At 36.5% G+C, this 26,929-nt stretch overlaps 1 protein-coding gene across 2 annotated transcripts in view; it reads right to left on the bottom strand.

Moving 5' to 3' along the window:
• Positions 1-26,929, bottom strand: part of Usp34 (ubiquitin specific peptidase 34) — a 185,995-nt gene that overhangs the window by 33,774 nt on the left and 125,292 nt on the right. For both annotated transcript variants that reach the window (XM_028776762.1, XM_028776756.1), the window contains 19 exons: positions 25,172-25,237; positions 22,021-22,167; positions 21,879-21,935; positions 21,711-21,788; positions 21,321-21,415; positions 18,760-18,932; positions 17,341-17,494; positions 15,785-15,863; positions 12,685-12,738; positions 12,483-12,578; positions 9,902-9,966; positions 9,742-9,817; positions 9,601-9,648; positions 9,399-9,464; positions 7,142-7,222; positions 5,148-5,233; positions 4,362-4,530; positions 4,178-4,252; positions 2,318-2,469 (listed from right to left, as the gene is read on the bottom strand). In XM_028776762.1, coding sequence (XP_028632595.1) covers positions 2,318-2,469; positions 4,178-4,252; positions 4,362-4,530; positions 5,148-5,233; positions 7,142-7,222; positions 9,399-9,464; positions 9,601-9,648; positions 9,742-9,817; positions 9,902-9,966; positions 12,483-12,578; positions 12,685-12,738; positions 15,785-15,863; positions 17,341-17,494; positions 18,760-18,932; positions 21,321-21,415; positions 21,711-21,788; positions 21,879-21,935; positions 22,021-22,167; positions 25,172-25,237 — 1,817 coding nt within the window. The remainder of the gene's footprint in view (positions 1-2,317; positions 2,470-4,177; positions 4,253-4,361; positions 4,531-5,147; positions 5,234-7,141; positions 7,223-9,398; positions 9,465-9,600; positions 9,649-9,741; positions 9,818-9,901; positions 9,967-12,482; positions 12,579-12,684; positions 12,739-15,784; positions 15,864-17,340; positions 17,495-18,759; positions 18,933-21,320; positions 21,416-21,710; positions 21,789-21,878; positions 21,936-22,020; positions 22,168-25,171; positions 25,238-26,929) is intronic.

Here is a 26,929-nt window from a genome sequence, read left to right on the forward strand (position 1 = left end):
TGTCCTGTAGCAATTCCAATATTTACATTTTGCTAAATGAATCCTGACGGTGTTGTTTTAAGCACATTCCTCTGTTCCTGTAAAATAGTAGGCAGATCTAAAAGACTTGATCAGATCTAGGCTTCATTTTTTATCAAGGACATTTTGTAGATTGTGATGTGGACTTTCCTCAGGGAGACACAAAATCAAAGGGTTCCACCAGTCATGACTTTGGAAGCATTATCTCACTTAGGGTCACAAAATAGTGATTTTCTAATTCCAACCCTCCTTGCTCATTTATTAGTGGAAACATCTGTTATCGATGTATCATCATCATACATCATCGATGTATCATTCGCCACTCAGTTGACATGAACGTTTATTTCTTGCAGTAAGATAAACATATCCTTTACACCATTTCCTTTTATCAGTTTTCAAAAGAAAGATTTCATTTCTCAGTATATATCAAACGCTGCCAACAAGTTTTTCAAGTTTTCTTTTCTGGTACCATTCTGAGATTACCAATGTAAGCATCTTGATGTGTTTTACATTCCAGCACAGTTATTCTTACTTTTGATGTGTACCTTGTCCAACACAAAACCAAAAGAAACTCCTAAAGTACACTCTTGAGTCCTTTAAACATGAACCCCAGAATAGTCTGTTTAGTATCCGTGCTTCTCAAAAACAAACAAACAAACAAATAAATAAAAACATTCCAAGGATCTCACTCACTTCTTGCCCAGTACCTGGACACATAATACTTCCAGAATAATTCTAATTATATTGATAACAACATGATTATTAAGACAGCTTAAAATAATTTTGTAATTACTTCTCCTTCTTGTACATCCTGTTGAAAACTGACAGTTAACATGTTCTTTAATTCCTCTGCAGTGCTGTATCACCTCCACTTTGAAATAATGCTTCTTATATACTTGTAATTATACAAAACATTTACAGGATTCAAAAACTAAAGCTACAAAACAAAAACATTTGGTTTTTGTCAAGCTTCCATTTCTGTGCCTTGCACCTTGTTTTCTCTCAAGACCATATTATTAACTGATGATTTGATTTATAGCTAATTCTTGATATTTGAGTAGTCACGTTCTATAAAATGGTACAATGAATTACCAAAAACCAAATCATCATTGCTATGTAAATAAAACACAGAACTAGGTCTCTGTGGACATGTTGACACACATTTATCAGCTGAGTAATAATACATTACCATAGTTCACAGGTGTTTCTGCTTAATGACACCTTAGTTAATATGTATGATTAAGTAATTAAAATTGAACTTACAGCCAAACAGCATTTGGAACTCATGTCTGAATGAAATGTATCTACTATATTCATTTCCACTCTGAGGGACATCACAGCCTTTCTTAAGCTCAGGAACACTAAACAGCACTTCAGTACTATTCTTAGGAACCATTTAAACAGTGACATAACCAAAGGAAAAGCACAAATATTTTTTAAATGTGGCATACATCATAAAAAGTACATTTGTTTACAACATGAAAAGCAACACAAGACAGCAGATCACTGCCTTGTTTCACCTCAGCTGGGAAAGCATGTGCCAGGAAACTCCAATTTTTGACCATTCTGAATACATACGTGTCTGTGGATAATATCTGTGAAAGCTCCTCAGGTATTGATTTTTTAGCATTACAGATAAATTGAGCAAGTATGTGACTTTTTAAACAGGAAATGCATGAATGAGGATTGGCTATATACATATACATTCTCCTTCTTAACTTCCCTTTGCCTAAGAGTAGAAAACATATACAATCTTCTCTACCTTGTACTTTGAAAGGAGAGGAAAAGAGAGGATGTGTGTGTATAATAAAGATTTCTATATGATAACACAGATGAGTTCCACATTTCAAAAAACAAAACAAAAACCCAAACAAACATACAGGCAGACAACTACTGGGGACTGCATGGATTCCTTAATTTGTCAATGACTAGTTCCCTTCTGGAGAACATTTGGCTGTTTCCAACTTTTGGATACTAGAAATGGTATTTTAATAATTATCTCTCCACAAATATCTTTCTGTTTGGGAGGCAGATCCCTGGAAGTATAGTTGCTGGGGGTAAAGAATGAATGTCCATTTAACTTTGCCAGATACTTTACTTAGATTTCTTCAATAACTGCTTCTAGCACGACTCAGACGAGTTAGATAGAAAGGACTGAAATTCGTGAGCCACAAGAGTTGAAGTGATATTATTATTTTAAAAGATTTATGTAATAAAAACCAAATAATGATAGAACAATTATGTATAAAAAAATAAAGCCAAACACGCTGTAAGCATTTTGAATGTTGAAACATTTCACCTTTCTGAGCGAGACTGTTCAACCAAAAGAGCAACTAAAGCTATCATCTTTTCAAGGGCAGCAGGTCTGTATTTTTCTTCTGCCAGAGACAGGATGTCTTCTTCTTCCTCCTCTTCCTCCCCTTCTTCCTCTGACAATACTTCAACTTGAGGCTAATCAGAATAAAATTCAATTTTAATGTGTGATTAGTTTTAACAACATATTCAAAACAGCTGACTTGTTTTAGTATAACATCAGAAAAACATGGCAACATCATATAAAATCATTCAAAGGTCAGACCTTAACCTGACATAGCCTGAATGACAATCAGGACAGTCTTAGGTAAGCAGGAGAAACTATACAAACAACAGTTCTCAAAAGTATGTATGTTAGATAGACCCTGTGATGGTTTGTATATGCTTGGCCCAGGGAGTGGCACTATATGTGGTGTGGCCTTGTTAGAGTAGGTGTGTCACTGTGGGCTATAAGACCCTTGTCCTATCTGCCTGGAAGCCAGTTTTCTCCTGGTGGCCTAAAGATGAAGATGTAGAACTCTCAGCTCCTCCTGCTCCATGCCTTCCTGGATACTGCTATGCTCTCACCTTGATGATAATGGACTGAACCTCTGAACCCGTAAGCCAGACCCAATTAAATGTTGTCCTTATAAGAGTTACCTTAGCCAGGAAGTGGTGGCGCAGGCCTTTAATCCCAGCACTTGGGAGGCAGAGGCAGGTGGATTTCTGAGTTTGAAGCCAGCCTGGTCTACAGTGTGAGTTCCAGGACAGCCAGGGCTATACAGAGAAACCCTGTCTCGAAAAAACAACAACAACAAAAAGAATTGTCTTGGTAATGGTCTATGTTCACAGCAGTAAAACCATAACTAAGACAGATCCTTTAATAACTTTTGTCTTACTGGATAAGCTAATTAATCAAGATAAAAATATTATGATAAATAGTATTTCCTGTGTGTAAAAATGTCACTAGCACAAATAAAAGAAACTTAATTTGTAGTTTCTAGATAATCTAAGTAGTAGTTATTTCCAGAGATACTCATATGGGCTCTGAAACTCAAGAGACTGTTAGGAATGGTGGTACTCAGCTGGCTAAGGCAAGAGATTATTAAGTCTGAGTTTAGTCTAAGATACATAACAAGATTCTGTCTCAATGAAAGAAGGAAAGAACAGAGGCGGGGAGAGGAGAGAAGCAGCAGCAGCTACTACTACTGTCAACACAACAGCCATATAGGCTGGAATTAGATTAAAACTAACTCATGCTTTAAGAGACAGTATCATGGTTTTTTAAGAGACTTTCCAATCAGCAGTGTGACTTATAGTGATCTAAAACAAGTGAACTTCTCAAAGATTCAGTTGCCTCATCTGCACTACAGACATAAAAATGATACTTCTGTCTTTGGGATATGAGCATTGAATGAGGTATTGTACACAGATGATGAAATCTAGTTGTCACAGACAAAATCCATCTATATGTTAATATATTATTAAATTTACCAGCTACAGATACTTTCACAGAAGACTAAAAAACTAAACAGTAAGAGCTTAAAAATATGATAATCCAAACCACAAATCAAAACAACACATTACTTCACAGACTCAGTAGTTTAGCTGCAGTTACCAGGATGAAAACAAAGTTTACTTTGTTTCAGACTTAACAATGAAAAAACTTAACACTCAATTTGTTTTACTATTCAGCCTATACTAAAATAACAGTATCAAGACCAATAAATCTAGGATCCTTAATGCTACCAAATACAAAAACATAAAGGGACTTTAAATGTTTCAAGGATTTGTCATGATCCTACATGATGTGAACTATTAAAAGCATGGCCCCTGTGGCACTGATATGTAACAAAATGGGACTTACATTTTCAGGTCCTTTGGTTCCCATATAGAAATGTACCATTGTAGATATGGCTTGCAATGAAAGTAGAAACTGGCTCTAAAAACAAGCAATTTAAAATTTTAAATAAAAAAACAATTGGAAATGTTAAAAGGTTATATAATTCAAAACAAACAAACAAACACTATCAAACAAGAATTAGCCTTACCTCTTCTTCACCCATTTTGGCAAATTCATAAAGGAAAGCAAAATACTCGGTAAGATGTTTGCTGTGAGGTTTTACACCGTGTTCCATAATTAACAACAGAGTTCTAACAAATCGAGTAACACATGAACGACCACCAATATCTTCTACTGAGGCATCCATATCATCTGACCTGAAAATAAAAACAAATATACCTCAGAGAGCACAATAAATATGCAGACATATATTGTCTTAGGTGAAAACTACTTTTTTGGTTTTTGTTTGTTTTCTGATTTTTTTTTTTTTTTTTTTTTTTTGGTGACAGGGTCTGGCTGTGTGGCTCTGGATGGCCTGGGATTAAAGGTGTGTGACAGCATGCTAGAACATTATTTTTTTCTTTTTTTTTCTTTTTCTTTTTTTGCGAGACAGGGTTTCTCTGTGTAGCCCTGGCTGTCCTGGAACTCACTCTGTAGTCCAAGCTGGCCTCAAACTCAGAAATCCACCTGCCTCTGCCTCCCAAGTGCTGGGATTAAAGGCGTGTACCACCACTGCCCTGCTAGAACAATTTTTAAAACTCTAATCCTTTAATTCTGTGAAGCAAATATCAACTTCAATAATGTAAGTAGTTATCCTCTCATTACTGGAACTAAATAAATCCCAACAAAAAGTTAGTTGATTTAATATCTTAAAGATGCACTTAATTAAATTTCAAAAAGTCTTCCCTTCTTGAGATATTAGAGACAAATTTTTATATTCCAAATATCTCCTTATAGATACTTCAAATGACTTGGTTGTAGAAGGACTTCTTACCCATCTTCCATTCCTGGTTGTAGATAGAGATGAGCATGCACAGGTCTCAGTCTCTGAATCACATGGATACATAGACGCTGAAACATCTTTAAAGGAGAAACTCACATTAGGTAACAGACATAATGGATTTAGAGGTATCTGGCACACACCTACAGTATAGTACACAGGAAGTGGGAGCATGAGCACAACATGTTTGAAGCAATTGTGTGAGATACTCAAATGTAGTAAGACCCTATTTAAAAAATAACAGTCAGGGACACAGCTCAACAGTGGCATGAATTTCAGTGTGTACCAAGGTCCAGAGAATAATCCCCAGCCCGAGAAAATTATTTTAAAAAATTCAGCTTTACGTTAAGAGAGGAAACTCAAATTACTGACTTCAGTAACATAGATATCAAACTCTAAATCTTTACAAAACTTCCACAGCTAGTGCATATGTGTTGGAGAAGATAAACCCTTATATATCCATAAGAGAAATGTGGTGCTGTAGACTCTGGTAGAATGGAAAATGTTAAATACAAGAATGACTATGTAACCTGTTTTAAGTATATGCCAAACTCCACATTTAAACATATACCGAAACAAAATTAAAATACAGATCAGAACAAAATCTTACAGGCAAATGGCTGCATCTGCATCCACAACAGTCAGAAAGTAGAAATAAAGCTGGATGGAGGGCCACACCCTACAACACTGGTATTCCATAGTCTGAGACTGAGGACTGCTGTAAGTTCCAACAGCAGTTATCTACATACTGGGCTTTCTACCTATTGAGTTTTAGGATAGGTAGTTGTACAATCAGACTCTGCTTCAATAAAGTAAATGAAAAGTAGAAATCTCAAATGTTCAACTAGCAAATAGGTAAGATATTTTAATCTAGTCAATGGAATATTAGTTGGGGAGAGGGAGAGATGAAGTATGGATAGGTTATTTTCTTTTTCCTGTGTGTTAAGAACAGGTCTCACTGTTTTAGCCCAAGCTGCTCTCAAACTGATGGTAATCTTCCTAAGCCTCCTGAATGTTGTCATCAGAGGCAGAAGACACCATATCCAGTTCCAGACAGACATCTTAACAAGGAAAAAGTCAACGGAGCCACTGACAAAAGAGATCACATGACTCTGTACAAATGCTGGGAACACAACAACCCTGAGAGATGAAGAAGAAGAGCGGGTAAGAGGCTGATAGAGGGAAAGTCACTAGAGACGCTCTCACAGCGGCTATTGACTTTGTGAATATACTACAAAAAATGAAAGTTTATACTCAGTTTTGGGTGACTTTTAAAAGTATAAGACTTCTCTTAGGACTATACTTACCATATTGCTCATTTAGAAAAGTTTCTCTATGTAGCATATTGATAATACCCCTAATAAAAGAACTGTCCTTCACTGACAATTGCAAGTGGCATAAGGCAGATTAAGGGACTTGTTTAAAAGATTTACTTTATTTATTTGTTTTACGTATATGAGTACGCTGTCACTGTCTTCACACACCAGAAGAGGGCATCATATCCCATTACAGATAGTTGAGAGGCACCATGTAGGTGCTGGGAATTCAAGTCAGGATCTCAGGAAAAGCAGTGCTCTTAACCACTGAGCCATCTCTTTCTACCTCAGAAGACACTTTTGATATATGAAAGATGACTTTAAAGCAATGTTTAAACTTCCCTGGATAACTTTTCTCATGACTTAAGGAAAACAAACAGACCCATTTGGCACAAGAATCAATTTACCCTGCACATGTAATGCTGTAGTACAATACTCAAGGTAGACTCTTATAAGGATAAGAAATGAATCGGCAATAACAGCTGGTATTACCCTATAAAGGAAAAAGTTCCTGTCACTCTATAGTAGCAGTTGTGTTAAAAGAGCTGACAAAAACAAAAACAAATGACTTTTATGATAGGAGACAGAGCTTTGCAAATTATTTCAATGTCATTTATAGGCCAACTTAAAATAAACTGAAAGTCCCTTCTCTTTTTACAAATTGTTCCTTACCTGTCTCACAATTTGATTGGGACACTTAATTAGTATCTGCATTGGCCACCAGTCATCATCAGCCATGCGGTCTAAAAACCACTGTAAGAAAACACAACAGGACTTTTTTTTGGTTTTTCGAAGACCAAGACTTAATCTTCAAACGATACTTGTTAAGTTACGTGAGACAAACCACAGATGAAGACATTTACTTGATATTTCCATGATTTTAGCTTCTTACTAAAATGCTTGTCTAATAGTCACAAAATCTTAAATCTTCATTACAGAACTCCAGAGACATCACTCCATTACTGTACAAGAAGACAATCTGAGGTAGTTAAAGAAAAGGAGTAGAAAGTGGCATGGAGACAGACAGAAACTGTGACAATACAGAGAAACTTAAGAGAATGGAAAATGTAGACCTTGTCCAAATATTCATTCAACCCAACTGAAAACAGCTTTTTTGCAACACAGAAAACTAACCACACTGCTTCATTTCATTTGTAGAAATTGAACTATGGTTACAATTTTTTTAAGTTCTCACCTGTTAAACACATATACTGAATATTTATTATTAAAAATAGGAAGCATGCCGGGCGGTGGTGGCGCATGCCTTTAATCCCAGCACTTGGGAGGCAGAGGTAGGTGGATTTCTGAGTTTGAGGCCAGCCTGGTCTACAGAGTGAGTTCTAGGACAGCCAAGGCTACACAGAGAAACCCTATCTCGAAAAAAAAACAAAAACAAAAAATAGGAAGCACACATCTTTAATTCCAGCACATGAACTCAAGACCAGACTGATGTACTGATATAATTCAAAGATAGCCAGGATTACACAGAGAATCCCTGTGTCGAAAGTCCAAACCGCAGCATATGATATTTCTGAGTATGCTCTGTAAGCATATCCTCTGAAAGAGCTAAAGATTTAAAAACCACTCTATGTGGAAGCTGTGTAGCAGGCAAAGTAACATTTGGTTTTGGCTTTTGCCCATACGTTATTTAAAAATTTTATGCAACTTCTAATGACCTGATTTTCTTTTTACAATGCTACAGGCTAAAATTACAGGATATTAAGAAAGCAAAACTCTTCAACTAATTTCATCTTTTAGCTACTGTGCCACTATTTTCCATGTCTGAAAAAAAATCCAAAATTTTTCATTACTTGGAAGGATTATACTTCTTCACTTTTAATCAATGATTATATTAAGATAGAACCTCAGTTGTCATTAACTATTAATAAATCATCTCTAGGGATACAGTTTTCTTACTATGGGAAGGAAATTAAAGTGGGCATAAGTCAATCTACCAGGATATACATGAGCCTTTTTAAAATTTGGTGTGTGTGTATTACCATTCTGTGTGTATGTGTATATAGCATGTAGGAGTCAGATGGGCTCAGAAGACAATTCATTCTGCCATCGTTAAATGGTTTCTAGGGACTGAATTCAGGCCTTGAGGCTTGTACACCAAGTGCCATTAGCCATCTTTCTAGCTCCTAAATATATTATTATTTTATATAAAAATGAAAATTAGTTAAGAGCTGGGTATGGTGGTGTAATTCCAGCATTCACAAACTGGAGATAAGATGATTGCTTTTAGTTAAAATCAAAATAACACAAAAACAAAGAAGTATCTGGGGATGGGAGTTTAGCATGCAAGGCCCTAGATTTAAAACACAAGCATCAGCTACGCGTGGTGCTGCACACCTGTAATCCCAGTACTGAAGGACTGAAAGGGCAGAGAAAGATATCTCTCTGTGAAGGAGGGTAGAGAATCTATGAATGTACGTGAACTATCACTGACCTTCACGCAAGGCCAGGTCTCACTGCATAACTCAGCCTAACCTTGAACTCTAACTCAATTTAACATCTGCTGCACTCACTCTGTGTGTGTGTTTGTGTGTGTGTGTGTGTGTGTGTGTGTGTGTGTTTGTGTGTGTCCCCCCCATCTCCATCCCAGACTGGCCTTGACTCATGACTATTCTGTTTCTCCCACACGTGTGCAGGGATTATAGTTCTGCAGGACCACACTGAAACTGAAATCTGTTTTTATACTTGTATAACACTAGAGGGCAGATCAAAGACTATGAAAATGAATTAATTATTAACCTAATCTTTATAAAAGACTTGAAATATAAGTTGTAACTGTCTAAGTGATCAAATATTAAGAATAACTTACATGAAATCACAACAGATAAAAATTTTTTTTGCTTTATCTAATTAAAAAAAAACTTTCAAATTAGATAATTTTAAACTGTGCAAATGGTGGTTGTAACCTTACCTCACAGGCTGCTTGACTATTATTAAACTGTTTGGTCAGAAGTTCAATCCACTGAAGCATTGTTGGCTTAAAAAGGGAAATAAAAAATAATCACGACATGGACTTTATGTCATTAATAACAAACACCAAAACATAATTAAAATGATGTTGCTGTTGTTGATGATGATGATAAGCACAAAAATCCGCAGGAAAACACACATACCTTCTCTTTAGAATGAATGAATGTCTCTAAAACAAAGGAAGTACTTAACTGTTAAAAAAAAAAAAAAAGGAATTAAGAATGAAAGACTTAATTATTGTAAAGCAATAAATTTGACAAAAGGCTATCTGAGCTGCTAATCACCTTCGCTGTCATTAGGGACACAGCTTTAGGGTCTGGTAATGTACTTGGAATACAACTGCACAGCTGCCACATAAACCTAGAATATAAAAAGAGTTAATTAAATTCTTACAGAAGATTTTCTTTAGAGAGGAATAAAAAGACTATATTTACCTAAACTTACCCAAAATAAGTGTGTTCAAAAATGTTTTTGTCTTGTAAAAATTGCATGTTATCATGCCAAATCCACTGGAGAAAAAAAAAAGTTGGCATTTATCAGAAAGCAGTTTAATATATTTTACCAATATTTTTATTTAACAAAAGGTATAGCCTAAAAACTTACAAACTTACCAAACCAAAAAATATGCATCAAAACTCATATTGACTTTTTCTTCTAAGTACAATTAACCAGTAGTTACTAGAGTTTAAGACATGGCTCTACCATCAAGAACATTTGTTGTTCTTGTGAGGAACTGGTTCAGTTCTCAGCTCCCACCTACTGGCTCATAACTCAGTTCCAGGAAACCATTGCAGCCTTCTGACCTCCACAGGCACCAGATACACACATGGTGAACATACACAAATACAGGCAAAGCACACATATGAAATGAAAAAAAAAAAAAACTATAATCTTAAAAGAAAGGTAGTTACTAACTCTACCCTTTTTTTATTGAATGTGTATGAGTGTCCCTGTGTACACACATGTATAACAGCAGTGTACATCATGCCTATCTGCTTATAGAAGACAGAAGAGGGGGTCGGAACTCTTACAACTAGAGCTACAGGGGACTGTGAGCTACCACAAGAGTGCTGGCAGCCAAACCTAGGTCCTCTGTAGGAGCAACAACTGCTCTTAACAAGTCAGCTATTCCTTCAGCCCCACAACCTGCCCTTTTAAAATTTGTTACTGGGCTGGAGAGATGGCTCTGTGGTTAAGAACACTAACTGCTCTTCCGAAGGTTCAATTCCCAGCAAACACATGGTGGTTCACAACCGTCTGTAATGGAATCTGATGCCCTCTTCTGGTGTGTCTGAAGAGAGTGACAGTGTACTCACATATATAAAATAAATAATTTTTTTTTTTTTTTTTTGGTTTTTCGAGACAGGGTTTCTCTGTGTATCCCTGGCTGTCCTGGAACTCACTCAGTAGACCAGGCTGGCCTCGAACAATAAATAAATCTTAAAAAAATGATTTAAAAAATTGTTATTTATCTGACTACCTCAGTGGTCTCAAGAATTTAACATTATTAATAAAGACTTTAAAGTATAAGCTCTGAAATCATATCTAAAGAGCAAATACATAAGAAAATGTAAGGCATACTATAAAGACAGAATTTAAAATTTGAAAATAAAAATTCTGTGGTAGATTTTAATTAGACACTAAACAACAACATTTTTGATTAGTAACTCAAGTAAAGCAAAGCTGCGATTTTTTGTCCTGTTATTCCTTGGGAAACCCTAACCATGTTCCCAGTCTTCCGCATACATTATCTTCTGATAGTGGGTGCCATGCATATCCTAAACATGGGCCGAAAACTCAGTAAATTATAAAAATCAAACTGCTATTTCAAATATTGCCATTGCTATTTTGATTAGCCCTACATTTCTACATACATTTTGAAATTTAAGATTTCAAAATGGAAAAATTAGAATGTAGTTAGTACGTTCATTCTCAATAAATAGTACCACTTTAATTCTCCATTAAAAGTATTCAATTATCTCTACTTGCCTTTCTAGCCTGCTGATTTAGGGTTGTATTTCAGGGTAGCTGAGAAACTACAGACTTAGTCCTTGAATGCCTACAACATTAAGAAGGCATGAGAGCATTCAGCTTATCTTATAAAAGAGCCCTCTCCTAAACTTCTTGCCTTCTGTCATAGCCTCATTTCTAGATTCACTTGTATTTCTGGTTCTTTGCTTCTGGACCTAAGCATAGGATGTCTCATAGAAGATCCAATGCTTGCAGTTCTACTTTCAAAGTAGATCAGCTTGTTTCTCAGATGGTCCTTTTGGTGCTTTATTAATATACTGTGTTTAAAGTTAACTGGATCTATGTTTAAATGCTAAACTCTGATACTGTATTATCAAATCTTCTCTTGTTGTTTCACCTCATGTTCGGTTTTTCTTCCTCTACTCACATAATATCACAGCAATATATTTTCATCTAATTACTAAACATACCAACAAGCATTGCTTACAGAATTTGAGGGGCAGGTGTGTATGTGAACACACGTGCCTGGAAAGGGTAAGTGTATATTTAAGAAGAGACATTTTTGTCAGGTAGTGGTGGCACACACCATTAATCCCAGCACTTGGGAGGCAGAGGCAGGCGGATTTCCGAGTTCGAGGCCAGCCTGGTCTATAGAGTAAGTTTCAGCACAGCCAGGGCTACACAGAGAAACCCTGTCTCAAAAAAACAGAAAAACAAAAAAACAAAGACATTTTTTTCAGAGTCTAGAAGAAAGTGTCAGATTCTATGGAGCTGAAGCCACTGGTGGTTGTGAGCTCCCAGGCAATGCTGGGAACTAAACTCGGGTCCTCTGAAAGAGCAGCAAGCACTCTTCCCTACTGAGCCCCTTACATCCAGTACCTCATAGAGATTTCATTCATCTATAGTGAGTCAGTATTGGTTTTTATGTAACTATACTAAGATCTAATTGGGATTACAGATATTAATGCTGCACTACTTGCCTTTATACCGAAGTATTTCTTACACCAACACCCAATGTAATTTAAACTATTGCTAAAATCAAAGTAATGTTTACCTCTAGTAACTCTGATGAAACATCAAATTTATATTCTCTGCCATTTTCTTCTTCTGGTTCCATGCGTTTGTAAAACAGCATATATGCACTGTGTGTCTTTATGGAGCAAGGAGAAAACATATTTTAATTTTTGACAAAGTATAATATAAAATTAAATGATATAGAACATTGTTAAATTATTACATATGAAAAGAATGAGGACCTTTTCAAAGGAGAAGTCCATGAATTTATCTGTAACTGAATCATAGGTTTTTGTCTGCAGAAAAAAAAAAAAGCACAAACATAATTTCATAAATGCCTATATAAAACTTCAAAGTAACCTTGTAAATAACTTCAAAATCCCAGTACATTCCTAGAAATCCTATAAACAGGTACAGGAGATGTAGTTCAGTGGTAGAGCACTTGTCTAATTGTATAAGGCCCATTTGATACTCAGTAGTACACACACACACACACACACACACACACGCACGCACGCACGCACACACAGTAACAAAACCACTTAGTACAGGTACATCACAGTATTAAAGTGGTTATACAGCACATGCACTAAGTCATTGTTTGCAGTATAGCAGCTATCCAAAGAAAGTCCTATATACTTCACAAATTTAGCTAACATATCCTAACATCATTGTGCAAATCTTTTAAGATGCTGAATACTATTAAACTGTGGTGAAAAATATTATTTTAACAACAAGGGGAAAAAAAACAAATAAGAAAATGGCAAGAAAATAGTTGGTATGGGCCAAATTTTTCTGAATATGGTTAAATGAAAACATGAATCAGCTGGAGAGATGGCTCAGTGGTTAAGAGCACCGACTGCTCTTCCAGAAGTCCTGAGTTCAATTCCCAGCAACCACATGGTGGCTCATCGCCATTTGCAATGGGGTCTGGTGTGTCTGAAGACAGCTACAGCATTCTCATATACATAAAATAAATAAATGAATCTTTATGGGCATCTTGTTATTGAGCATTACCAAACTTATAAAGCCTTTGATTAACATTTTTTTAAAAAGTTACAAATTAAAAAAAAAAGGATGAGGAGGGAGGGTGATGGAATACATGTGACTGGAAATCAGATGAGGAAACTAGCTGGAGGAAGAAAGGGAAGGGACAGAGGGAAACAAATCAGAACTCTAATGACAAATGTATGAGGATGCTGTAATAAAACCCAGTACTTTAAGTATGTTAACTTAAAATACTAATAAAGAAAAAAAAAGCAAGAAGGAGGAGGGGGATAAAATAGAAAGTTTCTGGGGGAGGGATGGGGAAAGGGGATGATATCTGAATGTAAATTAAAAAAAAAATCCAATAAAAAAATCTTTTAAAAAAGAGATAGCTCAAATTACTCATAAATATTTTTTTGACTTAAAAGAATACAGTTTCTCCTTGGCATCCCCCACACCCTGCTTTCATAACTAATTGTAGACCCCTACTGCAGACCCTAATCCAAAAGGCGTGACTTTCTGTCATCGGGACCTTCCTTCTTACAGCTGTTAAGAATTAGCAGCTTTGCCTAATGCCATTTCTCAAAACTGAATAAAATGATCCAGGTTTTAAAAAAAAAAAAATCCCAGGATACTTATCCATTTACCTCAATCTTTGAAAATCAAAAATCTGAGTTTGAGAACAATAACTTTTTGCAGATAAAATGGACATGGAAGTATATTCATGAAAAATGCAACTCATGACTGACAGAAAAAAAAAAGGAGACATTAGTCAAGCAAAGAGATTGGGAAAGAAATAATATGGCAGAGATTTAAGGAGAAAAAAAAAAAAGGAACAATGAAGAGCAGCAAAGGACAGCCTAGGAAATAGACTATATAGAAGGCCAAGGTCTGAGTACAAGACGGACCATGAGACAAGGAGAGGCTGTCCCTGTCAAATACATGATGAAATATATGCAGAGGGAACCGAAAGGCTTCTGAGAGCACTAAGGCTACCTCTAAATGGGTAGGAAAAAGAAGAGTTTATTAATAAGCCTGGAGAACTGGAGGTGTATGTGACACAAGAAATGAAGAGAATTTTTAAAAGGAATCAGACTTGCTGTATTATGCATAAATATTCAAGGTACTTTTGTCTGAAAGAAAGAGATCAGAAATTTGCAAACTGCCGAGCAATGGTGGCGCACGCCTTTAAAATCAGCACTTGGGAAGCAGAGGCAGGCGGATTTCTGAGTTCCAGGACAGCCTGGTCTACAGTGCAAGTTCTAGGACAGCCAGGACAACAACAACAACAACAAAAGAAATTTGCAAACCATTCAGTTAAAGGAAGAAATTTGTAAATTATTTTCTTCACTGTCTTAAAAAAAAAATTCGTAAATGTTCTAGAAAAAACATCTAGAGATGCGTCTGTTTTAGACATAGAATCCCATTCAAACATTGTTCTTCTTTTAACATATTTCCAAATTGTAAGCATATTATTGTACTCAGATTGTAGACAAAAATAAGAAAGCCTTTGTTAAAAAGGTGTTATGTGCAAAGCTATTTCATAATAATCATGTTTTTGATTTTTTAAAAAATCCTATGGCTTATTTATTAATTGAAACTAGTTTCTAATGTTTGCTTTATAAAAATCAACATTTTATTTAGTTAGTTAGTTAGTTTTTTGCTTTTTTTGTACATAGGATCTCACTGGAACTCATTATATAAACCAGGTTGGCCTTGAACTGAACAGATATCCAAATACCTATGCCTGTGATTAAACGTGTACATCATCATGTCCAGAATCAAGAGTGAAGTATAATTATATGTAGGATTGATCTTTCATTTTGTAGTAAGTACTGAGATCAAACCTCAAGTCCTCGCACACCCTAGGCAGTTGCACTACCACTGAGCTAGATTCCAGTAACACAAGTCAGTGACTTAAACAGATTGCTCTTTTATTATATAACTTGTGTGGCCCAGGATGCTGGGTAGTAAAGAAACAATTATTTCAAATAACTGGAAATCAACTTCCTTGTATTAAGGTTTTACAGATTATTTCAGTAAAGGGTAAATTCTTTGTTAAAATCTCGCGGACTTTTTGAATAACTACTATGTTTAATCATAATTATTCTACCTCTATAGTCCGATTTCTATGTTATGATTTAATTTTTCATCTTGTTTCTTTAAATCAATCTATAGTTAAAGGTAGAAATAACAACTTTTAAACATCTCTTAGTGCCTAGCATATACATCAATCACATAACAAATAAATCTTAGACTGAATTAATAGCAGGTGTAACAAAAGTGCATATGCTGCTGAATTTTATAATTAACTAGAAAGTCATAAACTATTTACAATTTCTAAGTCAAACTTACCGTCATCTCACCACCAAAACATTCAGAGGCAAGTTGAGCAGAATCAAAAGGCTTTACCTCAGCATCATTAAAAAGATACCTACAATAGAGCAAACAGTACTGATCAAATATGTATGCACTGGGTATTCTTGTGTATACACAGTGTTTATTATTTAAAACAAAAGAATTAGGTATATTAGTCAAATTATTTGATTAGGTAAATTCTAACAGATTCTTGCTTTTATAACTCTAATCTAGAAATTGGGAATGTAATTTTTAACAAACAAAACCACTTTAAAAATCTAACATATCTGATTTTGGGACTGTAGCTCAATGATAGAACATTTGCCCCACATATGTGAGACATTGGAATCTATCCCTAGTGCACATGCACTCACACAATCTGGCAGATTCAATAATTACTGGACATTAACAAAAATAAAAGTGTGCTTAAAATCAAACATATAAAGTAAAAAGGAAAGACTAAGCAATATGGTAAGATATAGACATCATTTTAAAATATATGAGCAGAGCAACTCAATATTCTCATGGATATAAATCCAAGTAGGTTAAAAAAAAAAAAAAAAACATGGGAGAACTTGGAAGGAGGAAAGGAGAAGGGTAAGATGGTGTATTTTTAAAAAGGGACACTTTGGGTAATGATGCCTGAAAGAATCAGATCAAGAGCTAAGCGTAACTATTCTGGAAACTGCATGTAGATCAATATGAGCAGCTGTGTATTTCAGCCAAAGCAGTATTACCAACAAGTAGAAGAAGGCCTAATCACACATATAATCCCTATACATGAGATACTTCCTAAAGACATCTGAAGACCAAAAATGGTCATTGTCCTCAAGTGACTGATCCTCACTCGATTTAAACAAACAAACAAACAAACAAACAAAAACAAAAAAAAAAACCACACACGTGGAATGAGTAAGGTAACAAAAACAAACAGAACAGGTGCAGGTAACTTCTACACAGCACACAAAGCAGTCTGTAACCACTGAACAGAAGGCACTCAGTAAACAGCTCCTGAAAGAGTGAACAAGATTTGAAGGCTACAATTTTGCCTATGAATTTCCTAATATTGTTAACAAAAAGCTCATTTTTCAGAGAAAGGCATATATTAAATTCTCAAAATTTTAGACCCACCCATATACTTAAGAACTGATTCATTTGTAAGTTCCTTGAGGCCGGGCAGTGGTGGCTCACACCTTTAATCCCAGCACTTGGGAGGCAGAGGCTGGTGGATTTCTGAGTTCAAGGGCAGCCTGGTCTACAGAGTGAGTCCAGGACAGCCAGGGCTACACAGAGAAACCCTGTCTCAAAAACAAAAACAAAAAGTTCCTTGAGGGCTGGAGAGCCGGCTCAGCAGTTAAGAGCTCTTCCAGAAGTCCTGAGTTCAATTCCCAGCAACCACATGGTGCCTCACAACCATCTGTAACGGGATCGGATGTCATCCTCAGGTATGTCTGAAAGTTGTCTTGAACTAAAATGCTTCTTTTTCTGGACCACCAAGATGGCTCAGAAGACACAGGTACCTGCTGTCAAGCATGATAACACTAAGAACTCACCACTTATTGTTCTTATAGGCATGTGGATTGACTATGTCTCTGATGAAACTGTAATAGTGCCCACCATCGGCTGTTCCTGTGTGAACAGTCACTCCAATCAAGTCATACTCATAGCTCTCCGTGTCTTTCGAATGATCACCGACATCTTTGAAACCTAAAATCATTTACAAGACATAATGACAGTCATATTGAAAAAACATGTCATTTTAAAAGGCATTTTATCAACAGAAAGAGGACTAAAACTTTACATATATAATATGTATATAAAAACTATTTGCTAAGTCATAGCTTACTGATATAAGGAACACATTATATAATTAACTGAGAAAAATTAGCCATTTTTAGTTTATAATTATATACATCACCAACATAAAATACCCTTTAAAATAGTATTGCCTGCTTTTTTTCAATTTTATTTTTACCATCAGCAAAATATAAAAGACCTAAAAAGGCCTTAGTCTTTTAGTCTTATGCTAAGCACTGTATTGATAGCATAGTAGAAGTTTTATGTCTGTAGAAATAAAGGCATCACTCTAATCGGAAACATTTTAAAACCAAAAAATAACAGTGGATACTAAACAAAGAAATTAGTTGACCTGACAAGTCTAAAAATGGCATATGACCTGTGATTTCTACGCCCAGCAACACACACAAGAGAGACCTAAATATGGGAGGAAGGCAGAACAGACTGGCTTCCGTGTACGGGCTGCACCGAGAAGACTGCAGGACGGCACAGAGAACGGCCACAGCGTTAAAGCATGGCTAGGAGCCTGAATGTGCTCATGGAGGCAGTGCCAAAACTGAGCTCACCACCAAATGCCTAGCAACTCCTTATACATGCCTCCATGTTCTCCCTGTGCCTGCAACAGAACGTCACATGAGCTACACTCAAGCACAGCTAAGATGCAGTCTCACTGATATTCCAAATGGGTTACAGAAAGGTCTAAGAGCAGGGTGTATATAGTCAGCCACCACCACCCGGCTCCATTTTTGATTTTTCAAGACAGGTTTTCTCTGTATAGCCCTGGCTGTCCTGTAACTGTATGTATGTGCTATACATACATGCAGTCAGAGCATGCAAACATATAAAAAATACTTTTAGTAAGATTATCTGATTTCAGCAGGGTGGTGGTGGCGCACGCCTTTAATCCCAGCACTTGGGAGGCAGAGGCAGGAGGATTTCTGAGTTTGAGGCTAGCCTGGTGTACAGAGTGAGTTACAGGACAGCCAGGGCTACACAGAGAAACCCTGTCTCGAAAACAAAAACAAAAACAAAACAAAACAAACCAAACCAAAACAAAACAAAGATTATCTGATTTCTAGAACCATGTAGTTGAAAAGTAACATTAACTTTTCTCCATTCATACAATTTCCTTGTTAATAACTTTCAATAACAGAGATCTGAGGAAATGAACTTACCTTCTTTCCTGTCACTCTTCCCCATTAGGAAATCTTCTGTATAGGGCGTCATATCCAAACGTAAAGGGAAGGAAAAGTGCGTATTCACTTTCTCTTTCATCATCGTGACCATATTAAATGTGTATCTCATAGTATTGAAACTCAGAATACGAGGTAATTTCTTAAAACAAGCCCTGAGAGGTGAGGAGAGAGACAAATTTATTAAATATTTTATTTCAAAAATACCTTAATTCTATTTGCATTTGTGCTACATCTACTTATAATAATCAACTTGAAGTAGCAATATTGTAAGTCCCATAACTGTTTACTGGAGGTGAGTGGGGAGGGCTGGATGGAGAGCGCTCACCCATGCAGGCATCTATGGGAGGCCAGGGGTTGATGTTAGGAAACATCTCCATTGTATTTAATAGCTAAAATCTTCTATCAGTTAACTGCATTAGTGTGTCTGTGCATATGTGCACACTCTTGTCTATGTGTGTGGAGAGCATCTGTCACAGCGTGGGTGTGGCAGTCAGAGGATAACCTGTGGAGCTGCTCTTCTACTTCCACAATGTGCATCCCAACTATCACTGCTAGGACTTGGAAGAGAGTTCCTTTACCTATTTTGGTTTTGTTAAAGAAAGGATCTCTCAATGAACCTAGAGCTTTCATTTCTACTTTTGGCTTCTTCCTACTTCAGCTTTGTAGCACTTGGGAAGCAGGTGCATATACCCATGCTGGTTTTTCATGTGGATGCTGGTTGTCCAAACTTAGGTACACCTGCTTACACAGTAAATAGTTTATACTCATTGAGCCATCTTCCCAGCTCAGTTTTTACAATGTGTTTGTATGTGTATGTATGTACGTGTATGTATGTATGTGTATGTATATATGTGTTAAAGTCAGAGACAACTTTTAGGCATCTGTTTTCTCTTCTCTCCTTGTTAATACAAGGTCTTGTTTCTGCTGCACTGTGTATTACAGAATAGATCATCCTGCGAAGCTCCAGTTACTTACAGACAGTGATAAGCCATGGAATGTAGGTGCTAAAAGTTGAAGTCAGGTCCTCTAGAAGAACAAAGTGCTCCTGAACACTGGCTGTCTCCTCAGCACTGACTTCTGCTATTTTTAAAAATAGTTTGCTTGTGTGTGTGTGTCTGTGTGTGTGTGTCTGTGAGAGAGAGAGAGAGAGAGAGAAGGAGAGAGAGAGTGTGAGAGTGAGTGTGAGAGTGTCCTCAAAAGCACCCTGGAGCTGGCGTTACAGATGGTTGTGGGCTACCCAACATGGGTAATGAGAAGTAAAGAAATATCCTTGGCAGCTGGGCGTTGGTGTCACACGCCTTTAATCCCAGCACTTGGGAGGCAGAGACAGACGGATTTCTTGAGTTCGAGGCCAGCCTGGTCTACAGAGTGAGTTCTAGGACAGCCAGAACTACACAGAGAAACCTTGTCTCGAAAAACAAAAGAAAACAAAAGAAATATCCTTGGCAAGAGCATTGTGAACTGTTTACTAAACCATCTCTCGAATCCCAGTTATGTTTCTTGTTTCACATTTGAGGAATGTTAAACCATTATTTTCTAAGAAATTCTCTAAGAACTGTAGCCTAAGGAAAAGTGGTTATGATGAATGCATCAAAACACAAGTAATTCAAAGTAATATCAATATCCGTAGTGCAAGGGAAAGAACCACTTTCAAAGTTCTACAGAAATTTAGTATTTGTTTTTTTTAGTTATTTACTATGTACAGTGTTCTGCCTGCACATCAGAAGGGGGCATCAAGATCACATTGCAGATGGTTGCAACCCCACCGTGTGGTTGCTGGGGATTGAACTCAGGACCTCTGGAAGCATAGCCAGTGCGTTCAGCCTCTGAGCCATCTCTCCAGCCTAAAAATTCAGTACTTTTAAGCAAAAATTGAACTCCCAAATCTGAGCTTCCACTCAGATTTCCTTCCAAGCTCCAGTCAAGAGGAAACTGCTTACAAAACAGTCCCAGGCAGAGACTTCAGGTTCAGCAGACGTAAGTTGTACTGCAGCATCTATTCATCTGAATCTGCTGTCTTAGAGACCAACATTGGAGAACTCTGATCTTTCTGTGAAACTAAATCTTCAATTGTTGAATGGAAAGCAATTTTGATATTAATAATGATAATTTACCACAACACATTGTATTGACTAAACTTAGTCATGTAAAAGTACTTCCAAACTAAAAAATTTGTATTATTATCTAGAAACCAGTCATGAAAACTAGATACCTGAGTCAATGCAGACAGACAAGTATGACCACTACCCTTATCTTTGAATGGCTCTCCTGAGAAAACCCAGACAACTGGCAAGTTTAGAGATTGCCACTTTTTACCCTACTGTATAAGTTAAATTAACCTTCACTGAATAATAAGTTTCTGATATTGAGCTCCAAAAGCTAATATGACCTGAATCGCTATACTGTACTGTTTATATATGGTAATTAGATCACATCTACATACAGTTGTTATCAAAAGTCTATATCCTATCCATAGTTTGTCTTTTAACTTCACTGGGTAATTTATCAAAATGATAAAAATTACATTTAAAACAGCATACCTTTTTTCAGCTCGGACTTTTTTTCCACAGTGAGAACAAGTGTACATGTTGTCCCCTTCTAAGGTGTCTTTAATAGTAACTTCATCAAGAGATTCCTATGTGTAAACCAACATTAGGAAGGTGTCATGATTTACAACATGCAATTTGGTCAGAATGCACAAAGAAAATCAATTTTTTTTATAATTTCAAATTAAATTAATTTTTTGTCATATGAAATCTAACTTTTAAAAGATATTTACATTTTTACTGGAAATAACCAATTAAAGAGCAAAACATCAAAGAAAATACATGAAAACAGCTTTTTCTTCACATGACCAAAATTTTGTTGTATGTGTCCAATTGTGTATGTGTGTATAAACTATAAACAAAGTTATGTACAATATCACTCACATAAATATTCTTCATATCGGCCACCTGGCACCTCACAGTGTAAAACTCTTCAGCAGTTTGACTAACATGTTCACAATCCTGGATGATCAACAAGCAAAAATTAGCAATTTATTATGACTCCCCCCCCAAAAAAAAAACCCTTATAAAACAAGAAGTAGATATACTTACCAAGGAAACAACATTGTTTGTAATGACACCTCCAAACAGGCTTTTGACGGTATTTTTCTTTAATATAAAACAAATCAAAGTCAGTGATTGAAATTCAAAGTTGTATAAATTTCAGACAAATTTTCAGTATTCTGGTACTAACCAGTTCTGGAGACATTTCTTCAACCTTAGTAATCAGATCTGTAAAAAACTCCGTCATATCTTTCTGTTCCCCAGTATTTAGAGGCTGCTTATCCATAGTGTAAGTTTTACAGAAAGGTCTAGGGTTATATGCTTTGCACTCACTCTCCTGGAAGAGAAAAGGAGAGGAAGAAATATAAAATAAGAAATGGAGAGAACAAAATTTTTGAATCAACAACAACAACAACCATACAGGATTAAAAATGTCATGTCCCCAGCACTTAGAAGGTGGAAACAGGAAGATCAGGAATCCAAGGCTAGAGAATTAGAACCGCCTGGGTGTACAATAGACCCTAGCTCATAAATGTAAGAAAAAAAACCAAACAATTAAAAAAAACACCAAAACCACAAAAATTCTACTCCGACAGAAAATAAGATAAAAACCAAACTCAAAACAAAACAAGTTAGAAAGTTTTCTGCCTGTGACCACAGACAGACAGACAGACAGACAGACACACACACACACACACACACACACACACACACACGAACCCAAATTTCACTGTGTAGCCCAGGTGGACTTCAAAATAACTAACTGCTTCTGTTTCAGACTCCTGCATGCTAGGACTGCAGGAATACTCCACTACACCTAGCTGAAGACACTTTTTCCAGATATGCCCTTCAATTCTTTTGTCTGAACTGAATGGTATTTTTAGTTTAATGGTCCTTGATCATAAATTCACCTTATGAAATTATTATTGAAACTCAAATTTTAATTGTAAAGCTTAAAATAAACTTTTGCAACCCAAATAAGTTTCTGTATACTGAACTTTATGAAATTTTATTAAAAGCAGAGTTAGATGTGATAGTACAATGTTAAATCCCAGAACTCAAAAGGCAGAGGCAGGAATTCTCCTGAGTTTGAGGCCAGCCTGCTCTACAGCCTGTTCCAGGACAGCCAGGGCTAAACAGAGAAACCTTATTTGACAAGGAGGGGTAGTTTAAACAGCAGTTTCTGATCTTGTCAATTCAAATGTGCTCCATCTCTCTTAAAAGGAAAATTTAAGAACCAGAGCACAGTGGTGATGTGCCTGTATTCCCAATATAGAGACAGCTGGGACAGGATTTTAGGTAAAAGATGTTACACAGTAACATCCTGTCCCCAGATTGTAAATGAGGTGACATTAAAAATTAGCATCAAACAAGCTAGTATATTTTCTATTTGCTTAGGAAAAGAAAACACATTTTTTCAGGCTGAGAATACAGGATACTTATGACATTATCTGTCCTGAAAATTCTAACAGGTAAAACTTTAGTATCAGAAGTTGAAGAGAAACATGGAAACTGACAAATATTTTGTTGACTCTAAAACTTCTAGTTGATTAGACAACAGGAAGAAACTGGAGAAGAGTTCTGAAGAACCTTATACAAATAACCATACAAGTAGAAAAGCAGCGAGGTAATGGACTTCAAAGGGCTTCATGTTACCAGGGGGAAGCTGGTTAAGTAGCATGAATAAGACCATAAATACAATACTTCCCGAAAAAATAATGTAATGTTTTATAAATATTTCTTATCATGAGTAAGACTATTTGCTTGTCCAGTGCTAAACTTTCAGCTCTGAAAACATAGACACAAGAAACATTTATGTCCTGAATAGGTTATATTTAGGAATATATATGTATAGATACACATACATACACACAGATACACACACACACACAGTAACAATTGGTGGGAGAAAAAAAGATCATGTGTTTGAAAGGCAACAGGGAGGGATATGTGGAAAGGATTAGAGGTAGGAAAGGGACAGGAGAAATGTAATTAAATTATAATCTCAAAAAATAACTGAAAAGATACACTATAAAATTCATTTCCTATCTTAAACTGTGTGTGTGTGTGCGTGCGTGCGTGCGTGTGTTTGTGTGTGCCATCTGCATAACTAGGGAAGAAAGGGCTGGATTTAGAAGCAACTGTGAAGTGACTGCTGTCAGAGGTAGGAGCAGAACTCCGCGAATACAGTAACAACTGCACAGGTTGATGTGAGGAACCAATATAAAAAGAGATATCTGGTTTCTACTTTTTTTATTTTTATAAATTTATTTTATTTTCTTTGTATGAATCTGCATGTATACCTGTACACCTGGTATATGCAGTGCCTGCAGAGGCCAAGAGAGGACATCAGATCCTCTGGCTGTAGAGGGTTGTGAGCTGTCACGTGGATGCTGGGAACAGAACCCAGATCCTCTGGAATTTTTATTTTAAAAGAAAAACAAAGTTTATTTATTTTCTTGTGTATATGAGTTCATTATAGCTAATTTTCAGACTGTAGCGCCTTCATGCACACCAGAAGAGGGCACCAGACCATTACAGATAGTTGTGAGCCACCACGTGGTTGCTGGGATTTTGACTCAGAACCTCTGAAAGAGCAGTCAGTGCTCTTAACCTCTCCAGCCAGAAAGATCCATTACTTTTTCCAATGTGGAGGAAGACTTAAAAGGGACAATGAGACAGACACCAGTTAGAAAGTTTGCATAAAAGAGTTAAACCAGTGTGTTCGCTGGTTTTATGTCAACTCGACACAAACTAGAATCAACTGAGAGGAGAAAACCTTAATTGAAGAAATAAGATCTGGCTGTATGCAAACCTGTACGGTATTTTCTTAATTAGGGCTTGAAGAGGGAAAACTTAGCCCATTGTGGGTGGGGCCATTCCTAGCCTGGTAGTCCTGGGTTCTAGAAGAAAGCAGGCTGAGCAAGCCATGAGGAGCAAGCCAGTAAGCAGCACATTTCATGGCCTCTGCTGATTCAGCTCCTGCCTCCAGGATTCTGTCCTGTTTGGAGTTCTTGTCCTGACTTCCTTTGGTGATGAACATTTTACTATGGAAATGGAAGACGAATAAATAAACCCTTTTCTCCTCAAGTTGATTTTAGTCATGGTGGTTTGTAGCCAGAGGACATAACTAAGACAAGTGACAGGAAAAATACTAGAAATAAAGGACAAATTAATAGAACATAAGTAACTCAGTTGTGATTGCTAAAAGTCTTTATAACAAAGAAGAGAGATAACAGTAAGTCTAATTAACAGAGCCAGTACAATATTTACGGTCACTATCTTTTACTTTTTGTTAAAAAATAATCTAATTAGTTGTTCTGCACAATTTTCAAACATACCATTAAATATGTAAACATTTTCTGAAGTTCCAGAAGAGTTGTCTTGTGCTTCATATCTTCTGAATACTGAAAGTCAAGAGGAAACAGTGAGACACTAACCGGTGGCATGTGGATCACCACAGACCTAACGAATGCTGACTACTGCACCTCTTCATCCTTTCAGCTGTATGGAAGGAGATACCTCAGATTTCACCCTTTATTATATCTTAGAAAATTAGGGTATTTCCATTACAATAAATACAGTGATGGCCATTATAATGGAAAAGTGAATATAAAGACATCTCTTTAAAAACAGCTTTCATATACTTTATTGATTCACAAGAATAAAAAGCACTTCAAGTATGTAAATTCCCTTGTAAAACTCAAATATTACAAATTACATTTAAATATTAATACTATACTTTTTCCTGGAACAATATACTTCAATCCTAAGGAAAATGTTCATGATTTTGTAAACAATATAAACATCAAAATACTACAATTCATGATTGGAGAATCTGGCTATACTTAATCTAATTGCTTTTATCTACTTTTTAAGTTTATTAATTTGTGTGTCCTGCAGGCATAAAACATGGACTCCAGAAGTCCCCCTCCACTGTGGACCTCAGGAGCTGTCTTATTTTTAGACACATTATTTCCCACTGGGACCTCCTGTTCTGGCTAGACTGGGAGGTCAGCAAGTTTCAGGACTGCCTTGCCTGCTGTCCCTACACTGGGATCACAAGAGGCACCACATCATTGGCTTTTAACACGGGTGCTAGGGGTCAGATTCAGAATGTTTTAGATTCCACAACTAAGTGCCTTACCCAATCAATCATCCTTCCTTTACAAAAAGCACAAGTCCTCAAGTTGTTGAAACTAGCCAGTGCAGTGCTTTGAATAAAAATGGCCCCCATGCAGCTCTTATATTTGAATACTTAGGGAGTGGCACTATTTGAGAAAGATTACAAGGTTTGGACTTATTGGAGAAGTGTCTTCAGAAGTGGGCTTTGAGGTTTCAACAGTCTAAGCCAGGCCCAGTATCACTCTCTCTTCCAGCAAACCAAATGTACAACTCTCTCTCAGCTACCAGGTCTGCCTGTGTGCCACCATGCACCCTGCCTAAGGATATTGGACTGAAAGCTCAGAGACTGTAAGCAAGCCCCAATTCAATGCTTCCTTTTCTAAAATCTGGACATGATGTCTCTTTATAACAACAGAACACTGGCTACCACAGCCTGAAGCTCACAGTCCTCTCACATGCTGGAGTCACAGTGTGTGCCACCATGTTTGGTGGAAAGTCAGGTCCCTTTTAGGAGAGATCCAAATACAAGTCAAACACTGAGTAGATTATACTAAATTTCAATTCAAGTATTACATATTATTAACTAATTCTGAAGCTCCTGAGAGCATCACGGCATATTAACTATCATTTTCTCAGAATGATACACCAGCTACCAACTATTTGTCAATCTGGTGAGAAAATAAAGTAACATGGTTTTGCTGTTTAAGAGCTTATTAAGGTTACAAAGGATAAAAAAGACAGCAATCTGTACACACACACACACACACACAATGATTGTAAAAGGTTTCAATAAAAGGGATTAGCAGCCAGGCTGCGGTGGCACATACCTTTAATCCTAGCACTTGGGAGGCAGAGGCAGGTGGATTTCTGAGTTTGAGGCCAGCCTGGTCTACAGAGTGAGTTCCAGGACAGCCAGGACTACACAGAGAAACCCTGTCTTGAAAAAACCAAAAAAAAAAAAAAAAAAAAAAAAA

This window comes from Grammomys surdaster, unplaced genomic scaffold, assembly GCF_004785775.1.
Source record: "Grammomys surdaster isolate TR1022 unplaced genomic scaffold, NIH_TR_1.0 67, whole genome shotgun sequence".
Taxonomy (NCBI): Eukaryota; Metazoa; Chordata; class Mammalia; order Rodentia; family Muridae; genus Grammomys; species Grammomys surdaster.